This window comes from Schistosoma mansoni, chromosome 1, assembly GCF_000237925.1.
Source record: "Schistosoma mansoni strain Puerto Rico chromosome 1, complete genome".
Classification (NCBI taxonomy): domain Eukaryota; kingdom Metazoa; phylum Platyhelminthes; class Trematoda; order Strigeidida; family Schistosomatidae; genus Schistosoma; species Schistosoma mansoni.
The window spans coordinates 51,570,708-51,586,096 of NC_031495.1; the positions used below are offsets into that span (position 1 = coordinate 51,570,708).

General features: G+C 33.6%; 1 protein-coding gene across 1 annotated transcript in view; it reads right to left on the minus strand.

Annotated features, from left to right (window-relative positions):
* The window catches only part of Smp_172040 (putative unc-13 (munc13)), a gene marked incomplete at both ends in the record, with an annotated part of 140,266 nt that overhangs the window by 6,205 nt on the left and 118,672 nt on the right, over positions 1 to 15,389 (minus strand). Inside the window, 4 exons of the mRNA XM_018794785.1 lie at positions 902 to 1,061; positions 8,572 to 8,667; positions 10,740 to 11,012; positions 12,772 to 12,847. Coding sequence (XP_018649163.1) covers positions 902 to 1,061; positions 8,572 to 8,667; positions 10,740 to 11,012; positions 12,772 to 12,847 — 605 coding nt within the window. The remainder of the gene's footprint in view (positions 1 to 901; positions 1,062 to 8,571; positions 8,668 to 10,739; positions 11,013 to 12,771; positions 12,848 to 15,389) is intronic.

The window sequence follows — 15,389 nt, forward strand, 5'->3', positions numbered from 1 at the left end:
CAATACCAGTCAAGAGATAAAAAGCCACAAGTCGTTGATCACTATGACAGCGTTTGTACACATCAAGTTTTACACAGCTGATTTTCGATAAATCGATAACATAGAGCCTATAGGCTATAGCCTGTTTTATAGATATAACCATCTAATGAAATTGAGTTTATATGAATAGAAAATCTTGTATTTTTACTATGCGTGTGGATATCGAAAAGTGTTTTAACACATGCAATATTGGCGGTCATCGTTAGTATCTTATTTATCTATCATAAATATCCTCAGTGATATTGACGATTCATAACATACGCAGGTAAAAGCTACATCATCAATGATATTTGAGCTTGATGATCAACTACTGTACTATATTAATTACCAAACGAAACGCTACAGGTCAAAACCACCTGTCATTTTAAGAGAATAGTTGTAAAGGATTAGTTTCAGTGGTTGTCAGTTGATCTACATTTTCGTCTTCAATTTGCTATGTGGTAGATCTTTGATAGATAATTCAATGTTTGGTTAAACAACATGGTAGTCAAGATATCCAAAAGTATTGAGACGACGTCTTAATTGTAGTTTGCATATGAATTGTGTTAATGACTACTCAACAATATGCTACATAACCAAACCCGTAACAGTCTCATAACTATGACGAAATAGCTATTCAGTGTTTCCTTGTTTTCAATGGTGGTCTAAGATCATTCTGTAATTTGACTTGTGATTATTTGTTAATCATTCATTGGAAACACTTTTCTCTTTAACCCAAATACAATTGCTCAGAAGTTAAAATGAGTCGATTCAGAAATTCTAAATAAACATTAATTTGCTTCCCAAGAAACCTGAAATCTTTACTTTACAAAAAAGCTCATTACATTCAAATAAGAAACATATAAATTTCTAGAAAACATACAATGTAAATGTTTCATTAAACACAGGCGACCAAACATTATTCTTTGATTTTGTTGCGAATTTATGCTTTTTTTCACTTAATAATGGACCGAATAATACCACTTCAATAAAAGGCTTAAATGTTCCCGATGTTGTCCATTTCAAATTATTCGCTGCAATAACTAAACAGAAATAAAGAAGACATGAAATGATGTAACTTTAAAGAAAAAACAAGACAAAAATACTGTCCAACTTTACATGAAATGTGCGATGATGACTGTTTCAAAAGCTAATAAAATTCATCAAAGTTTTATTTTACTAAAGGGTGCTTGTAGAGATTGCTGAATTTCACCGGTGCTGGCTCAGTGGTCTAGAGTTTAAACGTGCGACTCGAGACCTGAAGGTTCTGAGCTCGATTACTGATGGGCCGCGGATGCGCCATTGAGCAGCTCCACTTCTAAGTGATTCCTGGTTCTTAATGGTTGTCTGAGATCGGTGCGTGATGTAAAATATAATATTAAGTTTGATGATGCTGTAATTTGTTGAGAAAACTAGAGCTTATTATGGTTTGGAGAGGTTATCTATTCTCTGATAAGACGTTTTATAGAAAACGTCGGAAACTCAACTGCATATTAACTGGAATATTATTATTACCCTAAATAATCAACCCGACGCTCAACTAAGTCGGAGGTATTAAGTCAAGATTTCTCGGGAATATTTTCAAAGAATCTGGTATGGTGACAAGTTTTTTCTAGATTTTATTAAAGAATGATGATTTGTGCAATTATTAATCAGTGATTTATAATAGCTACCTACAGATTTACCACCAAGCAGACATCTATGCGCGTACATCTCTTCGTCGCATGATTTTATCTGAAGTTAAGCATATATCCTATCCGATGATTGACCGAAATAAACATATCCTTCACATATCAGAGTGTTATGAATTTAGTGTATTTAACGTTTTTAGTATTATTTATTTCACAGTGGTAAATAGTAACAGTTCGTATTGTGAATGGTGTGATTCTATGTTTCTCACATATAGATGTTTAAATATAAAGCCTGTGACATCAGTCAACGTGCGAATAGAGAGATTTAAATCGTTGACGATATTAACTAATTATCGAATTTTAGTACGAATTGATTAATGTTTGAAATATGAACCATTAAACTGTGTGTAGCTCATGGTATCATAATCACCTCACGATCTGAAGGTTTTGGGTCTGTTCCTAGGTATATAGTAAGGCTATGTTTCTGAGGCGTCCTAAAATATGTCAAAACAATTTTATGATGTCCCTTAGTTCTCAATAGTTTTTCTGAGGAACTTAAACTCTAAGAAACTGACTACAAACTGAGCAATATCCACAGATATCTTACATTAAGGTGTTATCGACAGTAAATTGACATAATCTTTATTCGATAATACCAGTCTGCTCATATGTTTATTAGTTTTCAGCTGTACTCCAAATGATGTCAGTTCATGATGAAAAGTGCCTTCAAATGTTACGATATCTTCATAAAATGACCTAGATTTGGAATTGTCATAAATCCGAAGTTACGTATGGATAAATTCAACACCGGGTTTCACGGGAATTACGATACCATTAAGTCATCAATTAGGAACCCAGTGTTCTATATTTTTTTCCCTCCAGTCAATATACGATTTAACGCTGTCTACACCCAAGTCAAAAATGATGCAGTTAGTCGTCAACACTAATAAAGGACAGCTGATCAGCTTTTCTTAGTTTTCGATGAACTCATCTAATGTAAGTTTGTGATGAAAATTATCATCAAAGTATGCCATATGTAACAGGAAATACCTAAATGTTTAGTTTTACATAAAATTTTTAAATTCTGGAAAGTATGTTATACTAATAAATCTAAAATACGCTATGAATAGTAATATCGATAGTAGTACATTAATCAAAATAGTGTATTTTACAACTTCTCTGTCTTGTTTAAATCCATTTAATAAATGTGACTCATACATACATGTACATATAAGTACAATTAAAGGTTTTCTGGAGCTTTGTCTGTGTCTGAGATATACTGTGTTGTGTGAACAATGACCTTGAAAACGTACTTCAATAAGACAGTAAATTGAAAAAAAAAATTATAAAAACAAAACAATTGATATATTGTTTTACCAAGTTAGGCTTTTGAGAACTAACATTGAGTATTTCTACGATATTAATAGCCAAAAAAAACGCTGACTTGTCATTATTGTACCATGTTGTGTGATATATGTGAATGAACTTTATGTTGGTGATAATCATATTCCTACAATGCATAAATGTAGCCTAACCGTTTGGAAAAACGCCTAGTAATTAAGGATTATCGATTAATTATCCGCCTCTTATAACCCACTAGCTTCATACCTGACGGAATCATCATAAACGAAAATAGTATTTCAACCAAATAAGCGTAAACAGTATGTTAACGTATTGAGACCTTTGAAAGGAAAATAAATTTTAATTTCATCCAGTGTATACTATTACTGATAAATTTTGTACATTTTATATAAGCTTCCAAATGTTCTAGATCTGATACCCTGACCCTAATCGAAAAAGAATTAGTTTAGAATTATTTCGTTTTCACACAAACTGTTTATTTTAAGAGTATTATAGCTAATGAGAATGTTCAGTACAATGTTATACATTTTCTTCAATTGTGTATTCCACTAATACAATACAACTTTACTGAATTAACAATGCCCTGATACGGCCGAGAGTGGGGAGGGTCCGCTCTCCCTCTCGAAATGCTTTCACATGGTCACGAGTATATAGCCTCTGACAGGGAAGTCCTACTCACTGTCTTCTCGTGGCGGTGTTGTTGTTTACGAAATTGAGAGGACGAAAAGCGAATATCCGGCGCTTTAACTGGGTTGGTGGATACGGAAAGTCCACCTATGGGAACTGGAAAACCCTGATTCCAAACCAATGGTGTACATGGGCTCCAGTATCCTGAGGGAAAAAATGGCGTATGAACCTATTGTTGGTCACCATGGGACTGCATCTCCTCACGATGCTCCACTGCCTTGTGGGTTAGACCTTTAGGTCAAAGTCTCCGGGTATGGCGCCCTAAAAAAACCAACTGCTTCAGTTTGGGCACCTGTGCAGTATCACAGCCTTCACACAAATCAAATGAGATTTGTGCGGCGCATATGTATTCGGTGCCCCTTTGTACCAATATTTATGTGTTCAAATAAATAAATGTAAATTAGAATTTTAAGAAATACACTTTTTACATCCTATCGATAATAAAGTTTATAATGTTGTTATTAGGCCGAATGATTTGACTTTATAGTTTACCCCTTTAATATTGCACATTGAGTTTTTGAACTAAATCGATATCGTGCTTTATGATTATTAGTTTTGTTTCATATCTGGCAAAAAAGAAAACGGTTCCACAAACACTGTATAATAATTAACTTAAGACAGTATGGTTTACAGAGACGACAAAGGACCAACTTATGACCGTTAAGGTTTTATTCATTATGAGTAACATGGGGGAGAGAAATATAAACTAAAACTTTATTAAGTTATTCTCTTACTACTTTCCATTATAATTAGTGTTATTTAACTCATTATAATCTCTATTTATTGAAATTTGTTCACAACTTTGATTATTTAACTTAAGTTATTGATGGATTGTTTAAAAAATGAGAAAATTCAGAATAATTAGATATACAATAAAATGTATTGATTTGTAGTGCTGGTTGGTATGTTAAGCTTAGATACTTTATTCCAGCTTCTGGACAAGCCAATTCTGGTTCGTGTTCTCTCGGAGGGTTCGCCAATTCTGTGGTGGTCGATATTCGATATTATCCTTAAGCTTCGTGTATTGTTCGTCCTGATAACCGTTACTCGATAACGTCCTAACGGTGTATAAATCAGAAGGCGAATACGAAGTGTTGATTGCGTTTATTATTGAGCCATATACAGATATCCAAAATTACAGGCACGTTAAGCAAGCATGAAAGATTAGTGCCATAAAGCAGGCGAGTGAGCGTGAGAGTCGAATGAGCGAGCGAGAGATCAATTGATCGAGTCAGCGAGTAAGCGAGTGCAGTAAACAGGATTAAGATGTACATATTTATACAAATGGAAAAGAATGAATCATCGAATCAATTAGGCGATTAATAGTAAGGCTAGTAGAATGAATACATGCGTAGGCGGTAAGCAATGCTCAAGCCTACATAATAAAGGTACAATAGAATAGATAGGTTGTTGTTGTACGAATGACTGTCCGTTAAATAAGTTAATAAAAGGCTTAACTAAATTAGATATGAACAAACTCAATAGTGTATGAGCTGCTATAGAGTACACGTTTTTGAACAGATGTTAACACTCTAATTCAGTATATATCGCTGTAAACTTTAAGCAGTTATTCATGAAGTCACGACAACTAAGGCGTGTAGTAAACTTATTTCATGTACCGTTCATTATTTAACAGTACATTTGACAAAGGTACATTTCGTTTTTGCTTGTCTGTTTATAGAATAGTTGAGAACATTCTTGTCTTAAACTATATGTTTTTCGCATGAAACACACTGTTTTACAAATCTTAATGAATTTTTAATTCACTACAATTTGATGAAAGGTGAATCTGACGTTTTTGATGCTTTAAACATTACGAAGTAATTCTGAATGATAACAACTTGGAGTTAAATTTAGTTGAAAGGCTCCCCTTACTTTTCGAAAAGTCAAATGATTACTGATTATAATTATTTATGATTTACTCAAGTTTTATATATATTCAATATATATATGCATGAGTTTCAGTTGCTACATCATATTAACAGGGTGAGATTAAGCTTATTAACAAGATATATAAACTGTAAATCAGTTAACTATTTACTATTTTATGTTGGTTGGGTGCATCAATATATGAAATTATAGTCAATGCATGATATATCATGTGATGGGTAATTTTTCTTTTAAAAAAATTAACCTATCACCATCATAAAATGAATTTAATGTTTAATATGCCAAATTATTTTCTCTATCAAATATTTCTATCTGCCTTAATAAAAACATAAAATCTCCACAAAACCCCCTTTTACTAATGATTATATGCTCACTAGTGACTGGCTCCATGAGGTATTCCTTGGAGTTCTGGTGAGAAGCAGTGACCAGTGGAGTTCAACTAAGTCTGTTGTGAGATATCAACTCACTGAAGACAATGGTGAATGGTTGCTTAATTTCGTGGATTAGTTGAAGTTAGACATTAACACCATTGGATGCCTGCCGGCTTAGTGGTCGGTCCCGGGTTCGAATCTCGCGAGGCGGGATCTTGGGTGCGCACTGCTGAGGAGTCCCACAATAGGACGAGACGGCCGTTCAGTGCTTCTAGGTTTCCCAAGGTGGTCTAGGTTTAATTGACTCATGATTTCAACCACATAAATAATCCATTTAGTTCAAACATCATTATTGTTATAATATATTTTTTCAGTCGTCATAAAATGTATCCACAATTAATTAATAAATTAATATATTTTGTTTCAATTTTATTTCTATCTTCATATAACTATTGTTAAGTCATAAAAAGTTATGTAGATACGGTAAGAAATCATTTAGAACCAATTCAAAGGTTATGGTAAATCGAATCGGAAATTGTTTATAAAAAAAGTAAGATTTAAGGTTAGTAGAACATAACTTGATTTTTTTCTAAAAAAAAAACCTGTTTGGAACATTTTTGATTGTTTATATCTAGGTCACATATTTTCTGATAAAAAACATAATAAATTGGAGATCATAGAATTTTTAAATTCATATTGATTCACACCATAGTTATATCATGATAAAATCCCTAAAAAAATTTTGTTGAACAAATGCAAGTGATTCTATAAGTTTACTGAAACGATAGCTATTGCAAAAGGACAAGTGATGAGCAAACATATATTTACTGAAAGTTCAGATTGAATGAAGGAGAGTAACAGATAATGAAAGAATTTTGCAAAAATCCTTAAAACTGTTTGTTCATGAATTTGTTATGCCTTGGTAAGGTTGAAGGTGGGTAGAGTCTGCTCTCCCACTCGAAATACTCTTACATGATCACGCGTATACAGCCACTGACAACGAAGTCTTACTTACTGCCTTTTCGCAACAGGGGTATGGTTCACGAAATAGGGAGGACGAAAAGCGAGTGTCCGGCTCTTCAAATGGGTTGGTGGGTACGGGGGGTTGACCTAGGGGATTTGGGATCAATGCTGCACATGAGCTCCAGGATCCTGAGGCAACAAATGACGTATGAACCTATTATTAGTCACTGGTTACCATGGGACTACATCTCCCAACGTTGCTCCATTGACTTGAGGATTAGACCTCTCAGTCAAAGGCTCGGGGACTGGCCCTCTAAGGAAACCACTTGCTTCGGTTTAGGCGCCCTGGCAGTATCCCAACCTTCACACAAATCAAATGATTTGTATGGCATATATATATAGTGCCTCCTTGTATGAATGTTTGTGTGTTTAAATAAATAAATAAATAGATAAATAAATAATGTTTCACTCGTTACATATAAACATTTACGCAGTTTTCATTGGATTATACTCCTTCAACAACATCTTCAAACCCTAGTCTTTTCGATTACCGCTTATACTCTTACTACTTCTACCACGATGGGATTTGAATCGACAACTGCATCTCTGTACTAATGTGGTATGGCAACTGGAACTGATGTACGTACTTACGAAGTTCTACGTTGTGACTGATTAACTGTTCTAATTAGTGACTAATATCTAGTTTAAGCATGACTTTAATCCAGACCATGGTTTATAAAATTGTCAGATGTTTATATTGAACTTGAAAGAAACTAAGAATTACCGAAATACTAATAATAATAATAATCCTGAAGAGCACATTATTAACAGAAAATAAAATAATTGTGATTAGTTAACAGGGAGAAATATTGAGACTTAGTAATTTCAAACAGTGATGTTTACTGATGTGAAGACGCGGATCGGTAAAGCAAGACCAGCATATTTACAAATGAAGAACACCTAGAACTCAAAACAATTGTCAACCAACACCAAGATCAGAATTTTCAATAGAAATGTCAAGACAGTTCTACTGTATGGGGCGGAAACCTGGAGAACAACGAAGGCCATCATCCAGAAGATACAGGTGTTTATTAACAGTTGTCTACACAAGATACTTCGGGTCCGTTGGCCAGACACTATCAGCAACAACCTACTGTAGGAGAGAACAAACCAGATTTCAGAGGAGGAGGAAATCAGGAATAAGAGCTGGAAGTGGATAGGACACACATTGAGGGAAGTACCCAACTGCGTCACAAGGCAAGCCCTCACATGGAATCCTGAGGGAGAAAGGAGAAGAGAGAGACCAAAGAACACATTACGCCGAGAAATGGGAACAGATATGAGAAGAGTGAACAACAACTAGATGGAACTAGAAAGGAAGGCTCAGGAGAGAGTGGGTTGGAGAATGCTAGTCGGCGGCCTATGCTCCGTTTGGAGTAACAGGCGTAAGTAAGTAAGTAAGTGATGTTTACAAACATAACTTATATCTATTGACTTCCACGAACTCAATACTTAATGTTGTATAACTGTTCGTTTTGATCTCGACGAAATTTCATATAAATCATTCTGTTATTTCGTTAGCTAGTAGTTTTGCCATAAAATAATGGTTTTATTTTTTGAATAAATTTAGTCAAACGAGATCTACTTACCAGTTATAGTAACTTTATGCTCTCCATGTGAAGGATGACGAAAGAGATCGACATGAATCGATAACTCTCCAACACTATCTTCAATCGCAGGTTTATCTAATGAAAAAAATAACATCGTTTTAGTGAGAAATAAATTTAGAATAGTAATTGAAATCAATGAAATATGACACTTATTTTTTAGTTTGTTCAATATGTGGTTTATCAGTGAAAATTAACTTATTGTTTTTTTGTAATAGCTGTATTACGTGAATGTACACTTATACCACTCATCTGGCAACTATGTAATTATGAAACTTTAAATGCACTTTACGATAGATAATCTATACTTGGCCCAACTAACTACATAATTAACCACAACACTACTCCAGATACATTACATAACACTTGTTATAGTAAAAACGTAATAAGTATGTTAGAGATGTTGATTAATTATCATAATAATAAAATGTATGAAGACGAGTTTTACGTTTACTATGATTAATTTTCCTGAGCTTTGCTAATTAATAAAGATAGTTATCACATGATATCAACAAATTTGTCAGCATCTACATACTAAGCAAGTTAACCGCCTCCATGAAGAAATAATCACAACAGTAATATCTGATTTAAGAAAACCAGCTACTGCTTACGTCAACATAAAATGCAGAACAAATGAGACGGTAATGCTACGTAACCAATGGTTTTTATAATGATTATTTGGGCCAATGGGGAAATACCAGAAAAATGCTAGGTTCATTTTGGAGATTGACCCTAAAAAGGTGATCTTTAACAAAACTGCTCAAGAGGAAGGTATATCACAAGTAAACTTCCATTGTGGAAGAACAAAAACAAAAAACATAATTCAAACAGTTTCTACAGGTTTTTCAGATGTCCATTTCAACCCTGAATCGATTACTGAATTCAGATTGTGAAATCCTAGAAAAATTAAAAAGGGATGGGAAATTAAAAAAAACAGAGTCAGAAGCTATTATCACTCTACTTTAAGACGTTCTCATGAATGTTGACTCAAGCTGAGGAGTATCAACTGTGGTGTAGTAGTCTAGGATTATTCATTAACGTTTATCTAGGATAGAAATCCATTCATGGAATTCACAGAGAAATTAGTTCGACTAAGCAGTTTGTAACGTTCCATAGCCTGCAACTATTAAAAGCCTAACTAGAGTGCAAGATATTTAGGCCTGATGAAAGGCACTTTATTTAAATATTTACCTTTCATGAGACACTGAAACAGCAAAATACTAGTTACTGTGTTGACCTGAATGAGGCATTCGACTTGAGAGAATGAGGCTTATGGTAATGTCTCCCAATGATGAGGGTATTAAATAACTGTATTGATGAGGTTTTTTCACAAAAACTGTTCGTTCATACAAAATTTCTATGGAGTGTGTCATCTGAAAGTGAAACTTGGCGCTCGCTAAAAATTCTTATTTTAAATATTCATGTTGAATCTCACCAAAATACCGAAAATGAATGAATCACTTTCTGCTTCCACGAGTTAATAATTTATTTTCACCTTAACTAATCAATTTCCATTTCACAGGGAAAATAAATGTGCCATTAAAAAGATTGATTGCTTTCTAGAGTTTATTCAAGCATTAGGTTGAATGATAAAGATAGATCCATTCATGCTTTACATATTTTAGATAGGTACACATGCTACTATTTTACACCTAGTGGTTCATTTTAATTATTTTATCAAATATTTTTCCGAAGGCTACGAAGAATTGTTTGAATTAGTACTTATACTGTGTAGTAACTGTGTGGTGTATGCTAACTATGTAAACAGACATAAGTAGTATATAGCACCAACCAGAAGTGGAAAACCTGGCAGTAGAAGGCTAAGAAGATCAAGTTGAAGAGAATAGAAGGGTGAATAGAAAGGAATTATGAACTTGAATAATCATACAGAATGTGAAGTATAAATGATGAGAAATTTCAAATGAAGTATTCAGTGTATGATTTTTATGTTTTGTGAAGATACTATGTAATTTTGTGAACAAATACAGTGGTTGTCTCCACCTGTGTTCTCATTTATTACAATTGTACCTACATTATTTCAACTTGTCAAACAATCAGTTAAGTACTGGACAGCATATTACTCGTTCTACAAAAATGAAACATTTTAACTTTTAATTTAACACAAAGTAGAATACAGAAAATAAACAAACCTTGTGATGTTTGAGTAGCCACAAAATTTTTAATAAGTGCATCCGTTGTTTGTGTGTATAATGATAGTGCATAACGCAATGATTGTAATTCCGGTGATTTGTCCAAGTAAGCTTTCTTAAGTCCACTACCACCCGCATGAAAATAGTTTTTAATCGCATCCAATGCTATATCCAATATTTGACAATGACGTGGTGTTAAATTTCGTTCTGAGATTCCTGCATCTTTAGAAATATCCTGCAGAAAAAGAAGTTTACAGTACGAATAGATAAGGGCTAGTTTGTTAAGAATATGTGACGGAAGTTCAAAATATGAACTACTAAATTTTAAATGACTGACTCAAAGATGTATCGGTCGATTAGAAACTAAATATTTTAGGTTTAATCCAACAGAAAGAGTCGCGGTTTCCATCTGCTGAAAAGTACTAAACTAAAATAAAACGAACATATAATCCTCTTTGAGCTATCGCTCATGTTCTATCAAATATCAGTTTATGACGAAAGGTAACTTCATAATGAATGATCCCCATAAATCTCTGGCTTAAAACTGTTTCAGTCTTATAGTATCGATTTCCTTAATTTTAGAACTAAATTGGATTAGCATAACAAAGCATTCCTTTCAAAGACTGGGTAAATAAGTTGTGTAAGAATATGGTGATAAGTTATTGTATAAAATATCGCTGTTTGTTACTGCAAGTAAACAATTTACCCTACGAACTAATAATGTCTTTGTAATAGTGAAATTGAAGGAGTAACCAGCGAACAGTCATGAACTGTTTCCCAGTTAGCGATGAAAACGCGAGTAAAAAAGGGCAGAAATATTGATGTGAATTATCATTCATATTAAATGATTAACTGACTTACTTGTAGTAATCGACTTGCTGGTAGCTGACTGCTTACATTTGTCAGTAAACTCTGAGATACACTTGTTAATTTAGCTTGTGCAGTTGACGGAATCGACAAATTAAGAAACATCTGTAAGTAGATTATAAAATTAAGATTATTCATATGATATCAAACATTCATTCAAAAACTATCATCGATTACTAAAAATTAATCTCAGAAAATTTAAAATGCTTGTGTGCCTCTGTCTAGTTGAATTTTCACTAGAAAATTCTGGCGGATAAAATATGAAACTTGTCTTTGCATAAACCAAATGGTATCAATAATCATGTTATGTTATTCAGTTATTTTATCCAGTTTCTGGATTAATAGGTTTAAGGGCAAAGTGAAGGACATAAACACTATGTTCACTTGATACAATATAAGGCAAGTTAATGCTAACGGAAAAGATCTTTGATAGAAAAAATGACTAGGAAAATGAAATGTTAACCAAAAGGGTACTATTCATCCGTCTCCGAATCAGATGTGTTTCACGATATCTGTTGTTATTATAAATTTACACAATTCCCAAGCCAATATCTCCGAGGTTGGAAAGAATGGTTTTCTTGAGATTTTGAATCATGCTTCGAAAAGTCCATTACTTGAAATAACTAAAGTTTCTTCTCAACGTAATTGCTTGCGCTTTGGTAAATGCATGATGTTTCTGTTCATAGGGGCCCAGCTTAATCACTAACCCACATTCTTAAACTCTCGATCTTCCAATTTTATGAGAAGACGAAGGCTTCATAGAGAATATTATTCGAGGAGAAGTGGATTTACGGAAGAAGGTGAAATAAGATATTTTTAAAACATGTAATGTAAGGAATAATAAGAAGTAAGCACATTTGCGTCACTGTGACTGATTCTCAGTCGTGTTTCCCAACGTATCGAACCACTGATTGTTGTAATTGCACGAACTTCAGCTAGATTGACTGCACTTAACAATAAGGCTCTGAGAAATCCAAGATCTGACGTTTGAATAATGAGTGAGTTATAGTTATACGAAATACTGTCAAAAACGATCTAAAGCCAAAATGAATATTTAATGTCAGTATTTCAAAAAAGTTAGACATCTGATTTCTTTCTCTGATAATTAATGAATAGATTTACTGTTTTCCATAAATCTGAATTAAAAATACCAACAAATTTGAACTCACAGCTCTTGGATCAGCAACAGTGGGTAGCACAACTTGTTTCTCCAAATTATGCATTGTGACTTTCCATAGTTCCTAATTTTATTATTTTACAGAGCATTAAAAAATTAGTATAATCAAGCGAAATAGTTAGTTATAAAAGTGCCAAATACTTTCAACTCTAAAAATCGAAAAAATATTCTAAGCCAGATGATATAATCCAGCATTGATTTTATACGGTAGTCGGAAGGCGTTCATACTGTGAATACATGAATCGACAACGAATATGGTAGTTACTCTCGCCCCAGAATCTTAATTCTCATTGGACCATGGAATATCAGAGGACAAAGTCTGCCCTAAGATTGAGAAGAATTGACAGTCAGAAAAAATATCACTGCTTATTTACATTATATTGTAATATAAAATTACAATAAAAAGGTCGTTACATCATTTGTACTGATTCTTTCAATAACCCCATAGATTATCCAGTAAAGTTGTTTCGAATGCGTAGCAGTATTAACTAAAGTGTGAATTTTAAACACTTATGCTTCTCTAACCAATGATTCTATATGTTGACCTCTACATGCTTTTTGTCACTACAATACAGAGATTAGATGATATGACAATGCTATTAGCATCAAATATATCTAGTAAGTTCATCGGTAGATGACACTTATCACTACTGTGGTTTAGTGTATGACAAAACTTTTTGGCAACTCCATAATTAAAGCCACAATAAATCGAATAGGGAGTTTCTAAACTAGTTACAGATTGTACGGTTTACACTTGAATTAGTTACAACCGATTATGTTTTCAAATGCTTAACTGTGTTTGTAACGAGATTTACGCAACGGTTTGAAAATAATCAGAGATATGTTAGCTGGTGAACATTATATCAATCCGTTCACATCAGGGGGTTTCGAATATTTGTCTTTCTAATTGAAAATGATTTACTTATACTACTTATTACTAGTTCTTATTACGTTGTTTAGACTTTTCATCTGCTTATTTACGAAGTTCGTGTTAAGCTACTGTTTATTTTATTTTAGTAGTATACATGTCAAGAGTAAATAAATAATAACTTTACCCCTTAATGGACTTGAAGAAGCGATTGCAAGTTAAAGAGCTGTATACAGTGCTAATAATCAATAAAGAATATCAGAAGTTCATACCTAGTACTGAATTCAGTGAACTAGTTGAAACACTAAAAAATTCAAGTGATTTAAAAATGTCATTTTTATGATTTCCAATTAAAATAGATAACTGATTTTTATAAAAGTCAAGTAATAATTCTCAACAATCTGAAGCATTTAGGAAACTGAGTAGAAACACTTTTATTGCCCCGATAAGAATATTGAGGTGATTGTTATGACAAATTGTGTTATCCATTTTAATTGATGAAAGCATCTTTATGACTGATATTGATGTCGAAAGAAATAGTAGATTAGAGGGTAAGGCAAACTCTAGTAGACGTTAACAGAGACAAGGAATTTGATGTCTGAAAACCTATGCGTTGAAAATGTCTTTACTAATATGGGTGGGATAAAATTGATAAACGTCACTATAGGGTTGTGGAGATTGTTGAGTTACATTGAAATGGTGAACCGATCAATGTTACCGTACTATTGAAAACCTAGGACCACTGGTCACCCGTTCCGTCCAAGTATGAGACTGTTCAGTAATACACATCCACGACCCTGCACATAGTAATCGAACACATAGCCATCGCTCTCTAGTGAGAACACTTAACCTCTAGACCATCTAGCGAGCATCCAACGATGTTAGTATCTAACTTCAATCAACCCACGATATTGCGCAACCATCTTCCATCGTCTTCAGTGCGTAACTGTCTCACATTCGACACGGTCGAACTCCACTGTACTGCCTGGGAGTTCCATGCTAGGATGTTTAGTAGCCTTAAAGCTGACTCCATGTGGATCGTTTTATGATTATTATTAAAATATACATATCGTCAATCCTCGCATATTATTGACTTAACTCGCGTTAGTGAATAACGAAATTAAATAAGTCAAATACGAGAATAGATTTCCAGTACGTGTATTTCACACAGCCATTGATCCAGACAGACGATCAAAGAAACGAAGCGAAACAAAAGGATGCACGGTGGAGAAGGCATATAAGCTAACTCAATTTAACCGAACGTTACTCAATATTTATAGTCAGACAAAAAATAAGTTACAGGTATGTGATGATGAGTAAGATAAGAAATGCACACACATACGCTTACATAAAAACAGTCAGGATTATTAAGCGAATAAGGTCAAAACGTAGCCTGAAAAGAATGGATAAAATGGTTTGTCCAGAGGCTAGAATACCCTATGTAGGCTTAACATAGTACCAGGCTCTACAGACGAAGCGATCGTCCAGTGCTTCCAGGTTTTCAATGTTGGTCTTATATCGGTCTGTTTATGATTTCAATAAAAATTGATCAAATTGACAACCTTTCGCCTTTAGTTTTAAACCATATGAGTGACCCACATATTACCTCACCAAATAGTTGACGAAACAACTACATACTGTTCAAAGACGTCTGTGTAAATATTCTCCAGTAGATTCATGCAAATTCCTTATTTTTTCAGTGATATTATTGCCAATCAAAACCGATAACGTGTTATTA